The 20,555-nt window shown below is 38.7% G+C and overlaps 1 protein-coding gene across 7 annotated transcripts in view; it reads right to left on the bottom strand.

The window, feature by feature from the left end:
- The window catches only part of Dock10 (dedicator of cytokinesis 10), a 195,036-nt gene that overhangs the window by 69,426 nt on the left and 105,055 nt on the right, over positions 1 to 20,555 (bottom strand). For all 7 annotated transcript variants that reach the window (XM_005395477.2, XM_005395478.2, XM_013519950.1 and 4 more), the window contains exons 12-19: positions 16,496 to 16,717; positions 16,183 to 16,305; positions 14,486 to 14,568; positions 8,740 to 8,862; positions 5,598 to 5,677; positions 3,464 to 3,651; positions 2,910 to 2,975; positions 1,522 to 1,614 (exon numbers count right to left, since the gene is read on the bottom strand). In XM_005395477.2, coding sequence (XP_005395534.1) covers positions 1,522 to 1,614; positions 2,910 to 2,975; positions 3,464 to 3,651; positions 5,598 to 5,677; positions 8,740 to 8,862; positions 14,486 to 14,568; positions 16,183 to 16,305; positions 16,496 to 16,717 — 978 coding nt within the window. The remainder of the gene's footprint in view (positions 1 to 1,521; positions 1,615 to 2,909; positions 2,976 to 3,463; positions 3,652 to 5,597; positions 5,678 to 8,739; positions 8,863 to 14,485; positions 14,569 to 16,182; positions 16,306 to 16,495; positions 16,718 to 20,555) is intronic.

Here is a 20,555-nt window from a genome sequence, read left to right as displayed (position 1 = left end):
CAAAGAATGCAATTTTTTCATAGTTTTGGCTAAAGGTTCAAGCAGTATGGTAAATATTTGGTATTAGGGTCATAGCTCTTCACCTTAATTTTCTTTTCCCCTTCTGTCCTGAATTTATGGAGGAAAATTACTTGCACTGAATGGATATGGAGGTGGGGAGAAAGGCCAGGCAGGCTGCTTCGTTGGTGCCTCTTTGGTTAGTTATAAAATGTTTGATGCATAGCATGGTGTGCTGGACGCGAAAATGCTTCCCAGCCACGTCCTCCATGTCTTACTTCGCAGAACCAGTGAATGTGTCACCTTGCATGGTAAAGGGGCCTTTATGACGTGTTACGTTAGGATCCATCAGATGGGCGATTATCCAGTGCTTACAAGTGAGCACTGTTAACCACAAAGGTCCTTACAAGAGGAAGGCGGGAGAGTCAGAGTCAGCGGAGATGTGAGGACAAAAGCAGAGGGCAGGGATGGTACTGCTGGGAAGGAGACAGGGGAAGGGCGTGTGCAGTCTCTAGAAGCTGGAGAAGCCAAGGAAAGATTCTCCTCCACAGGCTTCCAAGGGGAGCGGCCCTGCTGACACCTGCACTTCAGCCCTGTGGCCCCTTTGTCCTCTGACCGTCAGAACTGTAAGACACGTGAGCACTGTTTTAAGCCACTACCCTGTGGCAATGTGTCCTAGCATTAATAGGAACTGCACATAAAAAATAGACTCTTTAGATCCCTGGCATTAGATCTGCAAGTTGCATTCTTTCAGACTTTGGTTGTATGGTTAGAAATTAAGTGAGATGCCTGAAATTTGTTTGTCTGGAGCTGTTCACTACAGAAGCTAGCATGTGTATGGTAACTTACCATTGACCCAATGACATTTTTATATGTGTTAAAGCAGAGTGATCTGGAGTCATCACATGGTCTGATCTGAATTCTGATTGTCACTTATTATTAGTTCTGTGGTTCTGGGAAAGCCACATGACTCCTCTGATCCTCCGTTTTCTCATCCATAAGACAGGGAGGTAACAATAGTAGCTACTTCTAAGAATGGCTCTGCACATTAACTGAGGTGGTGTGTGTGTAGAATACAGCCTGGTGCTTGGCGTGCACTGGGGTGATCTCGAGTTGGCCAGGGCAGGACATGCTCCTGCCATGATGAGAAGAGTATAAGCTTGTTCAGTCATTCAGGTTATAAAGGATGGTGTTAGCTCACACCCGTGTCATCTGTTCTTTCTATTGTGACATAAAATGCTGCCATGGTTGGAAAAGTTATTTAGCATTATCTTTATGAAATAAAAGAAAAAGACAATCTCCCTGTTAAAGAATGAAACAGTAAAAAATCAATCCTGTGCTTAAATGTGTGAATTTGTAACACACTGGAGAAGCCACTCAATTGGTGGCGTTTATAAATCTTAGTAAGCACATACCTGCCAAAGCCTGTCCTTGGCCTGAGGTGTGCTCTAGGAAGAGTGTTGATTGAACCCACTCACCCATCCTCTTTACAAGTTGCTGGGGCAGAGGAGCCCTGGCCCTTACCTCATCGGAGAAATCCGGGTTCTGGGCGTGGTGCAGAACTGCTGTGTAGGTGGCTGAGGTGAAGAGGGGCCCTCCAGGTTTTCCATATATGCACTGTGTAGAAAGGTATGAGGGGGACAATTACGTGTTTCTGAAATAGTTAAAAAATAGTCATGACCCTTGTTATCAATTGCAGGGCCAAGACACACTGTGTGGTAACTTACCAGGCAGACCTAACTTTCAGTTAACTTTGAACTTCATTGGTGTGCTGCCCTGCTTTTATCATACAGTGGGGTGCTGAAAATCTGGAAGTTTTTATGCATTTTATAGGAATGATGTCAGAGCCAAAAACTTGATCTTTGATTATTGTAAGTAAAGGGTAACTTGTTCAAGACTGATTGCTGCAGAGTGACTCCTAGAAGGGAACCATGATACCAGCTCTGGTCTAGAGTCAAGGTCCTGGGTGACCACAAGGGTTGTCTGGACCCCAGCCCTGAGCACTCCAGCTTCCTCCTGTGAAGGCTGAGCTGGCAGGACAGGTCCCGCTCCAGGCTCCAGTACGTGGTGATACTGATCTATCCCTGCCCTAATCAAGCCAGGGAATGGGACCGGGCATTTTCTAGTCATGCACTTTAGAAGCCTGCTGTAGCTGAACTCTGAGCCATTTGCTGGAGCCTGGCATCTGACCTTGCTGTGTCTCTGTATGGTGTTTACAATCCAGTAAAACATGGGACTTACACCCCTGCGATTACTCTTCTTTCCTAGGATTTTTCACACAAAAACTGCACTCTATGAGGCCTAGTATGTCCGCGCACGGTCCTTGTTTGGTGATTGTATTTCACTTACTTTTCTGTCCCTAGGCTGATGATTGTGTGGAGGTTGTTACCTGTGCACCAGGACAGTGGCTAAGATGATTTTGAAGAACTCTTTCTGTTTCTGCTGTGTGACTCATTCATTCTCTAACCAGTCATTGTTCTTCTGAATAATCCGACAAACCTTCCTCGAAGCATATAGCTCACTGCATGAGCCGCAAGGCCAGCAAGGACCTGCGCTCTCAGAGCACATGGAGGCCGCCTGGGATGTGGCATTTCAGATCACACAGGAAGAAGCCAGAGCCCAGCTAATCTTTGCAAAGAGCAGCTTCTTTCAAAGGGGAATCTGCATTTATTTCACATTAGAATGGTTTCCTTTTTTCCAAATCGTGAAAAGCTAAGGGGGCTACCAAAGGCTGGCATGTCTAATAGCGTTAGCTAATGACGGCTATTAAATCAGGTACATTTCAGAAAACTGAAAGCAAATGCATTAAATTGTTCCTCTTTCAACCTCACTCACATTAAAAGCCCGCCAGTAACACAGAGCCAACACCTCTCCCCCTTCCTCACGCTCTGTCCCCTCTGGACCTGGCTCACCTTCACAGGCTTGGCACCTTCTTTGTCGGAATTTTTGAATTCAATGCACACGGTTATATTTCGTGCCTGAAATGACAGTGGGGGGAAATGGAAATTGTAATTTCTTCTTCAATAACACCCTAAAAAATCTAAGTGCCTAAAATAAGTAGCTCCTAATTCAATCTGGAAAGTGTAGAATAACCAACATTTTCTTGTGACGTTAGGCACAGTGCTCAGAAATAGCAGAAGGGTTTGCAAAGCTTTCAAAGGAAAGCAAAAGCTCATATTGGAAGGGGCAGGGTGCTATTTTCAGAATATTACAGGAAACTAAAAATATGGTCTAAATAAAATTCATTTAGGGCTGATTTCAGACAGGATTAGTAATATGTTTCTGAACTGTGTATCTTTAAACAGCTCTAAGATGGGCCACACGGCTCCTTAGTAAGTGTTTTCCCCAAATGATTTGCTATTTGAAGTGCTGGCCAGTGATTTGCAGTTGCACTTTTAGAAACTGTCTGGCAGCGTCTTGTGTGTGGTGCAGAGAGGAGCTGCTACCTCAGAAGCTGGTTGCATACCTTGTTGAAACATTTCTGGCTGTCGTATTTGAGGTGTTTGGGGTAAATGTAAATTTGATTTTTGTACACTCTGTAAGGACGGCAGTGCTTGGTTGAGTCATAAATAAATTCTTCCACCTCCACTGTGGGTTCTGATTGAGCCATCATGTTGAAAGGCTTGACAGGGATAAAGGACGATGTTACACAGTCTTAAAAAATCAGAAAATAAGAGTTTGTCATTTAATATGGTTCTTCTAAAAAGTGAACAACATTTAACACATTTTAAAACAAATGTTCTTAAAACATAAACTTCATACTTGTGTACCAAATGATGTTGTGCAGTGTTAGGGTAAAAAAAAAATAGTAAGATGTAGGCATGCTGAGTAAATAAATTATAAATTTAATATTAAAGTCATGTCTAAAAGGCTGGTGAGTCTTTTAGATGTATTTACATCTACTTTTATATTGTTTCATTTAAAAAATAAATTTTGGCTAATGATCCTCTACATATATTAACTAGATATTATAAAATAAAGAGTAACCCACCGATCTTTACTACATTACTAATATAAGTAATACAAATATGGATACATGACAGGAAAAAATTGCCTGTTAGATCTATTACTAATAGTACCAGATAGATTAATACTAATTCTTCTCTGTGGAATGATTTCACAGTAGGTCTTGGAACCTTCTTGACATTATTTGTTATGAGATGTTTTATATTTCCCTTCAATTTTTATAGGAGCTTAAAGTATAACTTTGTAGGAATAATTTAAGAAAAAAGAGAGAAGAGCTCAGTGGGAATTTACACATCGAATTTCTCTTGCTAAATAGTTTGAAGGCTGCAGAGGCTGTAGTTTGTCGAAGCAGAGGACAGCAAAGCTACTGCCCTTTAGCCCAGAGGGAATCTGCCCATATCCAATAAAGCACAGTGACTAGCTATATGTGCTTGGGAGTCAGATTACAACTTTTTCCTAAGTCAATTTATAATATTTTTATTTTACGTTCAAATTTCTCTAATGTCTTACCATTCTTTCGAAGAGAATATTTAGCTTTCTCTCTTGTTGCTTTTCTTTTCTATATGTAATAAAAGCCCCAGCTTCCCAAGTCAGGTAGAGGAAATGGCTTAGTTTATCTTCTGTTTTTTCATACCAATCAATATAAAGTGATTTGGAGTCAGGGCTTAACTTAGAATGTTCATTATATTTCGTATTAAAATGCTTTGTGGAACATTACACAAATGGAAACCTTAGTAGTGCTAGTGGCAACACAAATGTCCTGTGACAACAACTGTCTCCCTGGTTGTCATTCACTATAAGAAGCCTTGACTTGCTCGGCGTGGTGGCACATGCCTGTAATCCCAGCACTCGGGAGGCTGATGCAGGAGGATGGTTGTGAGTTTGAGACCAGCCTGGGCTACAAACTGAGCTCAAGGCCAGCCTGAACTGCACAGTAAGACCCTGTCTCAAAAAAAAAGACCAAAAAAAAAAAAAAAAAAAAAAAAAAAAAAAAGAAGAAGCCTTGACTTATTCTGAATTTTGAAACTTTCTGGTGTAGCCTAGTAAAAGTTTTTAAAATTTTAATTTTTTTCTTGACCTAAGCAGCATTTTTGAGTACATTTTGAAAAACATAGAACCTCTGTGCAGTAACAGAGTCCAGCAATATTTCCATTGTAATCTTTGCGTGCCTCTTGGGGGACTACACCCAGGGCTCAGAACAACCCTCTGGCTACTCAGCCCTCTGGAAGAACCAGCCTGGACTGTGAGTCAGAGGAACTGGATGGAATACAGATTCTTCCCCAGTGGGTAAACAGTTAATTCATCTATCTGAACCTGACTTTACTCATGTGCAGCCATCCAGGGTTTTACGGATTAAATGATACAATTTAACATCTTGCTGACTATTCAACACTGATTTGCATATATCAGATAAATATTCTGCAACCCAGAATGTAGTCTAACTCACGGTACTGATTGTCTAAAGGGAGAACTAAGGAGGCGCATTGCAAATTCCATTTCCATAACGAGTTTTCATTTTGGACAAAACAAAACAAACTGCAAAAGCTTAAGGGATCAATTAACCAAGCAAGCAAACAGAAATCTCCACTGCAAGTTCAAAACTCTGTAACTGAGTCATGAGGTCATCATCATACTTGGATGATCCAAAGGAACGTTGTCCACAACGATATCCAGGCTCCCAGGAATGATCTGCATTTTGCTGATTCGGTCAGCTCTGTAAAAGTACAGAAACACACACACACACACACACACACACACACACAATTATTTTCATATTTAGCAAAAAAATTTACTATAATTCTGAGTTCTGAGAAGGGTATACAGAAGACCCTAAATCATCTTTGGTGATTTCTCTTAGCTACTTTAATTTTGGAAACTGAAATTTATGTGTGACTGGAAATAAAAAATCATGGAGGAGTCAAGTTACAGATATTCTGCAGAATATCTTCAATTTATTTTTTCCATCTTCAGATAATGCTTATACAAATGGCCAAACAACTGTGATGGTAAATTTTATAGTCTGATGAACACAAAAGGTGTTCAAACCGGCTTCAGCGACATGCTTTACGTGATGAACGTTAAGTATTGAGAGAAAGATGGTCTTGCTACAATTCCTGGATTTACATTTTTCATCTTAATCAACAAACAAGCTTTTTCCTGCCTTGTCTATGCATGTAGGCCCACATTCCTTCTGCATCTCACTCAGCTACATCTGCTCCCTGACTCCCGAGTCGCTGCAGTTCCTTCCCTCCCTAAAAACTTATCCCACCAGTCTTCCTTTATAGTAGTGTGGAAGTTGCTGAGAACAACTTTAAGTATTATTGCCTTAAGAAAATTTACCTTGAAAAGTGGAATACTTATAGCAGTGGTTCAGTTTGGGAAAAGCTGATTGTTATATTTTCAGGAATTTTGCATATCAGTTGTCAAGCAGCATGAATAACTAAGTTAGATAAATTTAATATTAAACAAATTGCACTAAACCCAAAAGTAATAAGTACTCAAAATTCATTACTTTCTAATTATTTTGTTTATTATTTATGATAAGATTGCCCACACCCTTGAGGTTGTTTACATCTCATTGTGTGGTGTAAGTGGTTTTTAATGGTGTGTACATCTCTTCCCAGCCCTGTGTTCAATGAAGCCTCATTAGCAGCTTGAAATTATCGATGGCAGAATTCACATGACAGAAATTGGCCACCAGTACTAATTCATTTCCTCCTCTAGAGAGTCAGTTGTTAAACATTTATCTGCACACCACTGAGACTAAATGTCTTAAGGTGTGAGGCTTCCAAGAAATATGGTAATGTAGGTTGTAATGATTGATACATGGTGTCAGCTTGAGGCTTCTAGAAGTCTAGAAGCTTCACTGAGTAATTCAGAAGCTCTACATCCCAGTGTGTAGAGTACATGCCCTTACCACTCTAAGATGTTGTTTCTTGTGTCAACTTGAGAAGTTTAGAAGTTTAACTAAGTGATTCAGGAGGGGGCCAGCGTCTTCACTTTGTAAACATCCTGAGCATATGCAAGAGGAGGGCATAGAGATGGTGTGAATTGTACACCTGCCCTAGGGCGGGTAGCCTGCATACAATATAAGGGAGGAAAAGAGGCTTGTTCTCCCCTTTTTGCTCTTGTGGCTTTTGGTATTTTCTGCCACCTTAAACTGCTGCCCCTGTGCTATGCCACCCTGCCTTGAAGCCAGCTGATTACAGACTGAAATCTTCACAAAGAGTGAGCTAAATAAACCTTTCCTTCCTTAATTTTGGGCATTGGGGTATTTTGTCCAAGCAAAGAGAGAAAAGTAACAGAGACATCAATTTTGCACTGTATAGTCTAGATGCCTCTTAATTGCCGCAGTGACAGCCTTCTTTGCCATTCACAGATAACATGAGTTTTGTGAGAGGTTGGTTTCCTCTGGCTTACATCAGAATGCTCAAAACCCTTTTGCCTACTCCTTTTGCTCAACATTATGTTTCATGTTTCATATTTTTGTGCACTGGCAAAAAGCACTCTTAATTTTCACTGGTGGCTTGCATAACCTTGCTAACACCATAGTATTTGGCCAAGATATTGGGTGAATAAAGACGGATAAGGCCTCCTCCTACTGAGAGAAGTCAGATTGGCTCAGGGATTCCTCCAAGATTTTACTTCTCATCTTTCTTGTACTTTCTAAAGTTTTTGTTCCACCAGAATAAAAACAACACAAGGAGAGCTCTTCCCTTAGGGAGAGATATATCATCTACTGACATTATAGAAAATAGGAATTATGCTTATTTCATGACATTGTACAATTTTTGCTTCAAATAAACAGTTAATTGGGAGGAGATTGCTGCTTCTTAGGTGAGAGGGTCAGACAGGTAATATTTGGAAAGGGTACAAGAATACTGTATGTATTAGGGACTAACAGTTTAAGATCAGTAGCCTAATGAAAGTCCTGTCTTCAGATCTTGCTGTATTGTGATTCATTTAAAAATGTATAGTTTTTATATTTTTCTTCCCTTAACAATAATCTCTGCTACTTCATCTAAAATATTTGAATGACAGAAATACCATGATTATCTTCATAGCAATTCAATTGTTCCCTAAAATTTTAAAACATGGTCCTAAAATTTCTTAAAATTCCTTCTTTTGAGAAGTGTCTGTGTTCCCTTCCTTTGAATCCACGTTCTGTGACAGATTGATATTTGGCTATGGCAGAAATGGCCCTGCAATACTTTCCAGGCTCAGGTCTCAAAAAATAGGCAGTGGTCATTTCCTATCCCCGAGGACACTAGATTCTTAGAATTCAGCCATCTGGCCAGAAGAGTATCAAAGCATGACATGGAGAGGCTCCCATGGGAAAGAGGCAAGGTTATAGCCCATAGACACAGCTGAGCTCCCAGCCAACAGCCAGTACCAAATGGCCGTTAATTAAATGAGCCCTATGCAAGTGGATTCTCCTGTCCCAGCTGACCTCCTCTAGCTGATGCTACGTGTAGAAGACACACTCTACTCCCCTGATGTGCTTAAATTGTGGCCTCAGGGATAAAGCAAGCAGCATTGCTATTTCAGGCAATCTTGTGAATGTTGGGGTCCATGTTACAGAGTTACAGATAACTGCTTTTTCATATGATCCAGCAATGGTGTGGCACCATTTGGGCACATGCGAAGTCTCCTGAAAGCATCTGCCTATATTGGAGTTTGGACATCTGAGACTCAGTTATCGTCATGGAGTGAGAACAAACCAAAGGTGGCAGTGTGGCCGACAATGGTAATTTCAAGAGCATCCAGAAACCATACCGTCTGTAGTCTGACACCAGTTTTAGGAGGTCCTCAGTTGCAATCTTGCTACTTTCTTGTCTATACAATGGTGAAAATCTTGAGTCTCTGTCCACATTTCCCTGGTTGTCTTTAAATACTGACCTTAAAGAGAATAATAGTTATTCAGGTTGGTATCTGGTTACTTTGTGTAGAATTGTGTTTTTAAGGTGAGGAAATGAATGTGATTTCTCATTTATAATGGAACAAACTGTAGAAACTTCTAAGAAGATGAAAGAACCTCTTGACAAAGGTTTCATTTATACATCATACTTGCTTTGCTTCATTTCTTATTTTTAACTTCACATTTTAAGTGACATCAGTCCATTTTACAATTGTTTTTTAAACTAATGTCTTACACTTAGTAACTGATGTAAAGACCTTAGAGTAGGGTAGAGTAATAAGAACAAGCTATTCTTTTTCATTATTTTCTCAAGACATTTTGAACCTGGGCAAGCCAGGGCCCTTTCTCTCTGAGTGACACCATTAATGAAATTGGGATGATGCTATATATTGTGAATCTAGAGGGTGACAGTCACAAAACATTTTTGTGGAAATAAATAGGCCCATGTCCTCACTTTTAAAATAAGAAAAAATAAAGTAGAGGAAATCTGAGTCATATTTTTTTTGTTTTAAATAAGGAGTATACCAGAAGCTGGGTGAGTTGGTGCATGCCTGTAATCCCAGCACTTGGGAGGATGAGGCAGGAGGATCATTGTGAGTTCGAGACCAGCCTGGGCTACATAGTGAGCTCAAGGCCAGCCTGAACTGCATAGTGAGACCCTGTCTCAAAAAGATGAAAATAAATAAATAAATAAATAAATAAATAAGGAGAATACCATGACCAGACCCATTATGTTCTTCCTGGATCCATTTCACTGGAGCCATATAAATTCAGTTAAATCTTTGAGTTGTTTTTGTCCAACTACAGTAATGTCAGGCAATAGTTCACTTACAGTATGGTTAAATATCAAATCTTTCTTCCCTGTACTTCATCATAAGTTGTGCCATTGAAAAAGAATTAGATTCATGTGTAATTGCCTTTACTTCAGCATTAGTGAAATGTTTGATTTTTATTTTTAACTTAAGGGCCTTTACTAGAATATTTTATCATTCTTCAAATTAACCAAGTATTTCAAAATATGGGCTGAAATGGCCTTTAAATGGATATTAGAGCATAGAGCTCTAGTGTAACATGGTCAATGGGCCAGAAATGTATCAGAATTGTATTTTTAGAGTCCTTTAAACTGTTTCCTCATTTCTCTGTTAAGTAGTGAATGAGGGGAAACAACAACAACAAAAAAATCCCCCTATAAAATGATACTGGGAAGGCAGGATGAAAGTGCTTCATCTGAAAGTAACTTTTATTAAATATAATATAGACCTTTTGTTCACATGTGTGAGATGTTGAAACTAGTGTTGTTTCCCAGCATGAGAGGAAGTTAAACTGAATTGAATAATAATTATTAAATGAACCAGTGAGTTCAAATACATGGCTATATATGAATTACATAACTCACGCTTGCATCTATCCACAGCTCTGTCACAGAAATGACTCCCTTAGACTGGCTACTCATCATCGTGGAAGGAAAGAAGAATATAGTACCATGGGGTAGTTTTGCTCACAGTGATTAATAACCTCTCATTGCTCAGAAAAGACACTAACTGGCAAGAGACCAAGGAACTGAGTCATTCACACAGATGGTTTCAGGATGGCTGGGACATGGTATCGGTTCCAACAGCTACAGCTGGGCAGTGATTAGTGTATTATGAGAATCTCAGAACCGCGACATTTGGAGCACAACAGAAAGGAACACAGTGTTAATGAAACAGAAAAGTGCCTTAGGTGTCCCGATAGTTTCATTCCTAGACAATGTGAATAGGTGGAATATATAAGAAGTATTACTTTTTTTGTGGCTGTGGGAAAAAGTTTAATGGTTGTCAGGTAGTTTAAGAATTAAAAAAAAAAAAAAACCAATTATCTAATCATTAGACCTATACAAGGAGAGACAAAAGAAGCCATTGCACATACCGTGTTCTTTGTCCCTGGAAGGATTCAAACTGGGGTTAAACAACCATTTTGGGGGACGTTGTAATAGCTGCAGGGTGCACCTTCTTTACATGTACAGATAAAAAATAAAATCCTTGTTTTACCTTTGTTTCATTTCAAAAGAAACCCAGCACTGTGTGTTAGCCTATTCAGAATAGCAAATGAGGCAAAGTAAAGAAAATCAAAAAAGAGTCCTGGAATGGATTTAGGCACTTATGATTCTGAAGGTGACATGAGTGGAAAGAGTTCCATTTGTAACAAACACATTGGTCAAGATCTGATCTTCCTGAATCATGGAGAGTAAAATGTCCTTTGTCTCTATATGTCTGTGTTCTGCATTCTCACTCCAGTACTTTTGGCTACAAAATGGCCACACAGCTGGTACCAAATAGAACTTGCACTACATTAACTTAAAATAAAATGTTCCCAGTCATGAGTGTCTGTGTGTAGCATCTTGTGTGAGATGATTCTATCTGGGTGAAAGGTGAGCATAAACAACACTGTCAGGGTTAGTGACAGTTGTTTAGTGACACTCTTTTAGTGACAGTTGTCTTGAAGGGTCAAAATGTCTTAAGAGACACTCAAAAGTATTATGTGAAACAAACTGTAATCTCGAAACACAACAGAAAGGAAAAGTAGCTAGAGAATCTGCAGGATCACTAAGGTATTCAAGTAGATCAGGAAGTTTACTTGTGTCAAAATGATATGAATAACTCCAGCCTTCCACAGATCCTAGCATTTTTTAAGCAGGTTTTGTACCAAGAAGGTAAATAAAAAGTGTTATTTAGCTGAATCCTATATTTTTTTGTAGTTAGATAATCCAAGTGGTCTAACTTATTATCTATAAAACTATACTCCTAGTCATTTTCTTGGTTGCCAGAGAAGTTTATAGAAATGAAATTCATGTATTTTTATACACAAATTGGTAGTGTACATTGTTTCTTAAAATACAACCAAAAGCACTAATTAGACACTCACATAGCAGGAGCTCATGGTATTATTGGCTTTCCCTTCCTAGGAATAATGACTCAATAGTTCAATAGTTTGTAACAATGTCAGTCACCCTGGAAAACTCCCTGTCTTCCTTGTGTCTTACTGTATGAGGGAACTTCAAAGTAAGATCAGTCCTCTTAGTGCTGCAGGTTCTTTCAAGAACAGGTAATTCTTTCGTCTCTTTCCTCCATATTATTTTCACTGACCCACATTTGTTGGAGATGGGGACTGGTTGAGGTGGATTTTATTTCCACATGTGAATTTAACAATTATAGTAGTAATAACTTCCAATAATAGCTCTCTCTTACTGAATACTTATCTACACTAATTAATCTATGTCTACATATTGTACATTTAAAAAGAGGTCAAGACAGACTATAACTTGCCTATGCTCACGTGGCTGGTCCAGGATAGAGTTGAAGTCTCAGCCCAGCTCTGTCTGTCTTTCAAATGCTTACTCTCCAATCTCAGAGCAATGTTGGGATCCTTAAAGCAAAACTGTGTTCACTGCTTGTTATGGTTGATATATTGTGTCAACTTGGGGAGTCTAGAGGTTTGGCTAAATGACTCAGCAGGGAGTCAGGGTGCTTACTTTGTATTCATTCTGAGCCTGTGCAGGAGGAGGGCATGGAGACTATGTGAGAGCTACACGCCCCTTAGTTGGGGGTAGCCTGTTTACAGTGTAAGGGAGGGAAAGGCTGCCTGCCACCACTCCTCCCTTTTGCTCTTGTTGCTTTTGCTGTCTTCTGCTGCCATGAACATTTGCCCTCTGCCTTGTGCCACTCTACCTCGGAGCCAGCCAAGTATGGACTGAAACCTCCACAAAGTGTGAGCTAAATAAACCTTTCCTTCCTTAATTTTGGGCATTGGGTATTTTGTCTCGGCAATGAGAGAAAAGTAACTAAGAGACTGCAATGATTTTCCTGTATAGGAATTCTTCATTTTTGCAAAGGGACATCTTGTCTCTACTCATCCCAACAGGTTTCCCTGTGGGACCTGAGATTCCTTAACACTATGAAAATGTCTGACCAATGAACTATGAGAAATAAAATTAATTATGTGTCATAAATTGCTCAGTATATGGAAATAACATTTTCCCATACAGATTGTTATGGCATTCCTTATAACTAAAGATGGAAAACGATATTCATGATACTTTATGCCAAATGCTTTTGCATCTGAGGTTGCACACACAGTCCATGAGGCAGGCATTGTCAGCTCCATTTTATAGGAGGAGGAGACCCTAAAATTGGGAAAGAAATTTGCCTGGAGATACCGGAAATCGTGGCCTGACCTGGACTCCCAAAGTTGTTGGACTCTAGAGCCTGGCCTCTTTTTTTTTTTTTTTTTTTTTGAGACCTGATATTGCTATGTAGTGCAGGTTGGCCTTGTACTCACTGTGTATCTCAGGCTGGCCTTGAACTGTCAGTGATCCTCCTGCCTCAGCCTCCCCAGTGCTGGGACTACAGGCATGAACCACCACACCTAGCCAATGACTCTCTCTCTGGCCATAAACTGCCATAGAGAAAACTGATTCCTAGAGACTGTGAGTCTGCTTTGGTTGACCACTGCTCAAACTTCCACGTTTCTTCCCCGTGTGTGTACCTATCCCCAATTTCCAGTAATGACGTCAAAATCCTGACAAATATTGATGAGCTTATTCTGAATCTTTTTTTTTTTTTTCCAATACCGGAAATTAAACTCACAACCTCGTGCTTGCCAGGCAGGCGCTGTGCCCCTGAGCTAAATCCCCAGCCCTGATGAGTCTATTCTGAATACGCTCATCGTTTTAGATTCAACTGTTTGATCTAAAAATACGGTTAGTAACAGGTTCTCCCTTCTTCCTAGACTTTACAGTTACTACCCCTGGGATGACACCACTCACACTCAGATGAATACTTAATAGCCTGTCCTGTGTTGTAACTCGTTGGCCTCTTAATTCATGCAGTTTGTACCTTGTTGACCTTTGTGTTTTCTTCCTTATGAGGAAGGCTATAACAGGCTTGTTTCCCTTTCAGAAATTCTCATACTAATCAAGATACAAAGAAATTGAGGATTACAATAGTAATTGAAGTTAAAGCAGATTTTAAAGGCACATTTTGTCCTGTAGTTAGAGGATATTTGTCCAGATGGATGGCTCCAACATGACTATATACTGAGCTCAGCATTTTTATCACAGTAAATGGGTATGGTTAAAATTGGGTATGCTAATCTGTGTCAAAACTGAGAAGAATTTTAAATAATCAATTTGACAGTGTTATTTGCACATCCATATACACACCTGAGCTCTAGTAAAAACGTGAAATCGTGGTGCAGCCTTATGAATTTTAGGCACGTTAGAGTCTCAAACTAACATGCTAACGTCAAGAGTTTGTGAAACTGAATATGCAAGGGTTTATGAAACCAAATGTGGATAATAAACTTTGATTTGACACCGACCAAGAATATACAGCTCCCTTAGTCAGGCCCCCACTGTACACCACAGGGCCCTCTATTACAAGCTGTTGTGCTGAATTCTCACGTGAAATATATGTCTCCAGGAAGCGCAGGATGTTTATGGAGATGACTGCATTAGCTCTTCTGAGGTATGGGCACACTACAAATTATAGTTAGCACAGAAGTGTTCAAAACTATGCTTCCAGTGTTGACAACAAGTATAGTCCTCTTCTGCAGTGATTCACCCACCTCACAGCCCAAGCAAATGGCATGCGGTATTTCCCCAATCTGCTGCAGAACTGCCTGTTGGATTTCAGTATCTTTTGTGCAAACTAAGGAAGAGATAAATAAAAATATTGATTAGGAACAGCACTTTACAGACTGTAAGGGAATGATAACACGAAATCCTTTTTCAGGCTACTATGCGAAAGCTTTGTGGAACTCTGGTTCACCAACCCACAGATTCTACTTTATAGAGGCCAAATAACACCCTCTGTGTTCAAACAGCTATAGAACATTCTTCGTTCTTTTCAGTCTGCTAATTCCTAAAGTAGAAAGTCTCTTTTTTTGGAAGATCAAATCTTTCCTTTCCTTTCCTTTTTCTTTTTTGACTTAAAAGATTTATCATCCTGAAAGTATTTTCAAATTTATACTCACTATCTGTCTAATATGTCATTTCATTCATTTGATAGAAGTCAGCAGAGCTGAACTACAAAGGGCTTTACAGGCTCCATGGTCACTGTCACAACTTCTGTGGTGGTGGCGGGGAAGCAGCCGTAGGACAATCCATAAGTGAATTAATGTGTGACTCTGTTTCAGCTAAACTTTCTTTGCAAAATCAGAAGCCAGACTGGATTTAGCCTGAACACTTTAGTTTGCTAGCTTTTGAGTGAGAGAATTCTTGTGAATATCTTAAGCTTCACCTTCCGTGGTTACATATGCTTACATTCAATTCTTATGAGTAATTTCCTTAAGTATATATTTTGCAAGAAAATATATTTTTTACATTTTTGTTATATTAAACAGTAGTATTTGCTTACTTAAAACTATGGCAATAGAGAAGAAAGAAGCAAAATACTATGTAAAGTTTCCATGTTCAAAATGCTTATTCCCTTTCTCCTTTCTGTTTTTACGTGAGTGCTATAATTTGCTGTAAAATTATGTAACTTTTTTTTCACTAAGCTCCTCACTAGTTTTGCTGATGATATAGCAGACTATCTTAACTTGTTTTTACTGAGACTGTTTCTAACTTTTCTATATTATAATACTGTGATCCTTGGGGATAAAATTTTATCTACATTTTTTCCATAGCAATCAATTCTCAGAAGTCAGAAATTACTATTCAAAAAAAGACATAAACCAAAAACATATACTGCAAAATTTCCTTGTGGGTATTGACTTCACCAGTAAGTGAATATTCAAAGCCATATATCTATCAAACTTCATAATTCAGCAAGGCAGTGTGGTTTAATTTCTTGAAAGTAACTGAATATTGTTTTCTTTCTCTTTGGGGGATCCTGAGGGTTGACTCCAAGGCCTTTGCACTGAGCTACATCCCCAGCCCTTTTTTATTTTATTTTTTTATTACTGCACGTTTTCAGTACATGTTTACATTCTTGTGTGAAGCTGATACATTTACAAAACACATCTTAATTCCTTTTCTCATCCTTCCCTCTGTCCGTCTCTCAATCCCTACTTCCATTTGAGAAAGATCTATCTCACCACTTCCTATTACCTCTCTTTCATTTTGCTCTTTATTCATAATTTCATTTGTTCATATAAGAGAAGCTCTGAGACAAGATCTTGTTAAGTTGCTAAATTGTCCAGGCTGGGCTTAAACTTGCCTTCCTACTGCCTCAGCCTCCCAGATTGCTGGGATTATAGGCGCGCGCTACCACCCCAGGCGGAAAGTAATTCGAAATATTTATAAGAAAACCACTCATTACCTTGTTGGAGTCTGGATTCTTAATATAAGGTTCAGCCCCACTTGCAATGTTTCCCGTCAGGACTTTTTCGATTTTGGCCACCAAAACAATTTCAGAATGTGGATCACTTACAGAAAATATAGCCTACGTACAAAAAAAGCAACTCATAAATATCTGGGAAATCACACTGCAGACATTTAAAAGCCTGACTTGTTTTTGAAAAGGGCAACTTTAAGAAATCTTTGTTTGGGAAATTTTTCCTCTTATGTGATCTATTGGTAAAAACACTGGGATAAGAATTTTCTGTCCCACCAAAAGTAAACAGAAGTACAACCTGCTTTGGAAACTTTAGCCATTCCTCTGGAAGGCCCTTGATATGAGGTTCTTCTGATTGTCTTGGGGTGATGGTGTCAATATTGCCATTTTCCAAAGCCATGGGAGCCCCCGGGAGCATCTGTCTGACAGCAGCGTGGTTTAAATCCACATGAAAATCGGCAGAAATCTTCCTGCTGTCTCTGAGGTCATAAAGTGCCACACTCACAAAAAAAGGCTCAATCTGCACGAAAAATATAGAACAGATGGTTTTGACAGAAAACTATAACCTGCGCACCGCCTCTTTCATACATCATTTCACAAAGTGCAAGGTACAATACAAGCAGAAAGTTGCCTTTCATTTAGGTTTTGTTGCTGTTGTTGTTGTTCCGGGAATCGAACTCAGGACCTTGCGCTTGCCAGACAGGTGCTTGTGCGGCTGAGCTTTATCCCTAGCCCACTCTTTCACTTAGGAAGAAGTAACCTGGACCTCTCCTGCTGAAGGTGCCTCAAATCCCAGGACTGCACTTCTTTTGTTTCTTCCTTCTAGTTTTGCCACTATGTATTCCTTGCCTTATGCTGCACTATACACAGCATGCAACTTTTTCCAGTTACTTTCTTTAAATTCTCACAACACACCTGTCACCTCAGTCTCCTTGGGCCCCTGGTGATATGCAATAGAATCCTAGAAGTTAGTATGCATTGAGAGATACGTCACTGGCCCAGCCAGTGCTCGGTTTTTAATTATAGTTTGATGGAATAATAATAACAGGAAATCTTCACTGAACATTTGCTATGTGTTTGCTGCTGTTCCAGATATGCCCAGTACCTTAGTGGATGATCTAGATATTACAATAGTGGGATAAGCAGGTAGGTAGACATTGAATTGTTAAGGAAGGATCCGTTGTCAGAGAGAGAAGGAAGCTTCTTAACAAGAGCTAATATCTCAGTTGAGGTTTCCTTTTTGTTTTTAACAATACTATTTTTCCCGTTTCTGAACTTTTGATAGTTTGTTCCTTTAAGGTCATGCAATGTCAACTTTGTTAGCATCTGCTACGTTAACCTCACTCTTCCGGTCACATGGTATTGCACTTTTTTTTAAGGTGACCACTTCTCCTTTGGTAATTGATTAGGATTTGTGGGATTACATTCCAGGATTCCTCCCTGTGTCTTACTGCTCATCAAAACCAGCCCGCCTGGCTTAACTTCCAATAACAACTCCCTGAACTACTGTGTTGGCCACCAATGAGGATTTTCTAATTTCATCGTTTCTCAACATGTATTAGTTAATAGTCTACTATAAAGACAAGCTTTCCTTTCTCTCTCATTTAAAAAATTCATGTATTTATTTATACACATATAAAATCATGGTTTACTATTCAACACATTTTAATTGCTTATGACTATTATTTATAGCAATGCTCAAATTGTCCCACATTTGGCAAAAGGCACTCACTTCAGAGTAGCTCCTCAATTATTTTGGCTGACTGACATCATGTTTTGAGTACTTTTTTTTGAGTAATTCTTTATCCAGCATATGTCCCAGGCTCACCTTACACTTTCTGGACCCCAGACATTTCCCCATGGGGCTCTGGTTCTTCCTGGTGAGGATGGTATTTTGAAACTAAGATCTGCATGCTTGTGTCATTGTCACTGGGACAGCACTGTCTCTGTGACTCCTCATTGCATGAAAGTAAAAACCCACAAGTATATATACACTAGCAATATTCAAGTATATCTACAATTCTCTCTCTATATATGTGTATATATATATTTCTTAAAAATGAATGGGTTCATGTTGATACTTTCATTTCCAATTCAAACACTCAAGGATTCCTTCTAATCTTTCTGGGTTTCATAACTGTGTATCCCCCAATAATGAGGAACCCGGAATTCATTCTCATTAATCTCTTTACTTCTTCATGCAATTAACTTACTGACTGGTTCAAAGTAACCACTCACCCTATATAGCTATATTTTTAATGCCGCCTTGAACTACCCTGAACCTGTATCCTGACAGGTCCAGGGGCATGCCATTTCTGCCCCCCCCACCACTGTTTTCTGTTCCCCACCCACCCTCAAGGCATTCTTGAATATTTACCCAGCTACAAGCTTCTGGCTTTCCCTTTAACCACTTCTTTAATGTCAGGAAAGAAGTTGAAGATGAAAAACAAAGGAAAGATGAAAAATAAAGGGAAAATGGGAAAGTAATGGAAGATAAGAAGAAACAGGGAGATTTCTTGGTTGAGGTTATAAGAAGAGGGAATGAGGTACAGAGTTGGTTGAAAGGACTTCTAGGAGTGGTGTATGCAAAGACATAAAAACATGAAAAGACACCGGAAAAGAATAATAGAGTGGCACTGGAATGGAGGCAGCAATTTAGTTAGAAAGTGTGGGGAAAGGCATATTAGAATCATTAAGGGTGTTTAGCAAAGGCGTTTGGAAATCCATAGCATGATTAATTGATGCATGGGTTAGTTGATGTGTATGTTAGTTGATCTGAGAAAGAGACATAAATAAGTAAGCCGCTATGTTTGAAGGAATTGATGCTTGCCATCTGCCAGCATTCTGTCAACAAGCAGGTTATACAAAAAGACCACATGATGACCCAGTTCATTATTACACAGTCTCACACACGGCTGTGGATCTCATTAAACACATAATGAGTATCTTCCACGCTTTGAAATCTAGTAATACAATTAGCTTATAATAGGGCTATGAGTCCTAAGTAGTAGCAGTGCTTGCTAGCTCCCTTCCCCTTGGAAATACAATTACACACAAAAATGAAATTTAATAAATTTTTAAAGAAAACCATGTAAATATGCAATAAATTTCATCTTTTGTCAATTTAATTTGTTCAGAAAAACCCTAGGTTTGAGGTAGTGATAGTCTGTCAAGATTTTTAAAAATGTAAAAATTAGAAGAATGTAATTCAGGCATGTATGAATTTAAAACACTCTGAAGGTAAAAAAAAAAAAAAATCCTCATTATTTTTGCTGAATTGTTGCATTTTGACTTTCATTTTTTTTTAGTGAATGGAAATAAATTGCTTACTTTGATGACCTTTCTGAAATTACACTCATGTGGTGATTCATTTATTTCTTCCAAGCCACCTTGTAAATATAATTGTCAAATCTTATTTTTTGAATCCTGGCTTTTCAGTGTAGGTTAATTTAACACAGCACCTTCAAAGTCTAGCAGATTAAGTCATAGGTTTCTGAGGCTTAGCATTCTGTTCTAAAATTTCAAGAACACGAGGTTGAAAATATAGCTCTGTTTGAAGAAGATTTATTTATTCAGATTTTTAGAATCAAGTCCTATTTTCAAAGAAATATTTCATACTATGAAACGATCAACTTGCATTTAGTTTTCAGTTTACTGACTAAAAAATTACATGCTGTCAAATATTTGTTTCTTTATCATGAAAAGTTTCTTTCAAGGCATCTGTAGATGTTCATTCATTAAATGTAGTCATTGGCTCTTCAGTAACTTGGAGAAATATTACAATTAATTTGAGCATGTTCATTGAATTAAGAATAATGGATTTTTTTAAAAAGTTATTTTATATGAAAATGTGTCACTGAAATATATATATATATATATATATATATATATATATATATAAAGATTCTCAGAAAAAAATGTCATTAAGTGACAAACTGCAGAGTGAAGGTGAGGTTGTTTTGTGTTGCTGATTATAGCCACAATGAAATTATTGTTCAAAGAGTAATTTTCTACTTTTTTTAAACATTGGCATCAACTGCAAGATGAATTAAAAACAGCACAAACATACAAAACACTCCACATCATCTAAACCTCATGGCTTTTCAGATATGAAAGGGCACAGGAAAGCTATTCTCTGAACTTGGCTTTGTTCCTGGCTGGTAGGACTGGCCCAAACACAGACGCTTAGAACTGGAATGTGCGTCTTAACACAAAGAAAAGACTCCATGTGGACAGAGTCATATGCTCGTGGCATTGGAAAGAAAAGCCCATTATGTCTGATTTTTAATTGGATTTTTTATTTGCATGTAAGGATGGGCTGGATAAAAGAAAAAAATCTAGTTTTAATAGGGTAACAC

This window comes from Chinchilla lanigera, unplaced genomic scaffold, assembly GCF_000276665.1.
Source record: "Chinchilla lanigera isolate Chin_1 unplaced genomic scaffold, ChiLan1.0 scaffold00052, whole genome shotgun sequence".
Lineage (NCBI taxonomy): Eukaryota > Metazoa > Chordata > Mammalia > Rodentia > Chinchillidae > Chinchilla > Chinchilla lanigera.
Note: the sequence above shows the minus strand (reverse complement) of the source record. Positions and strands in the feature narration are given on the sequence as shown.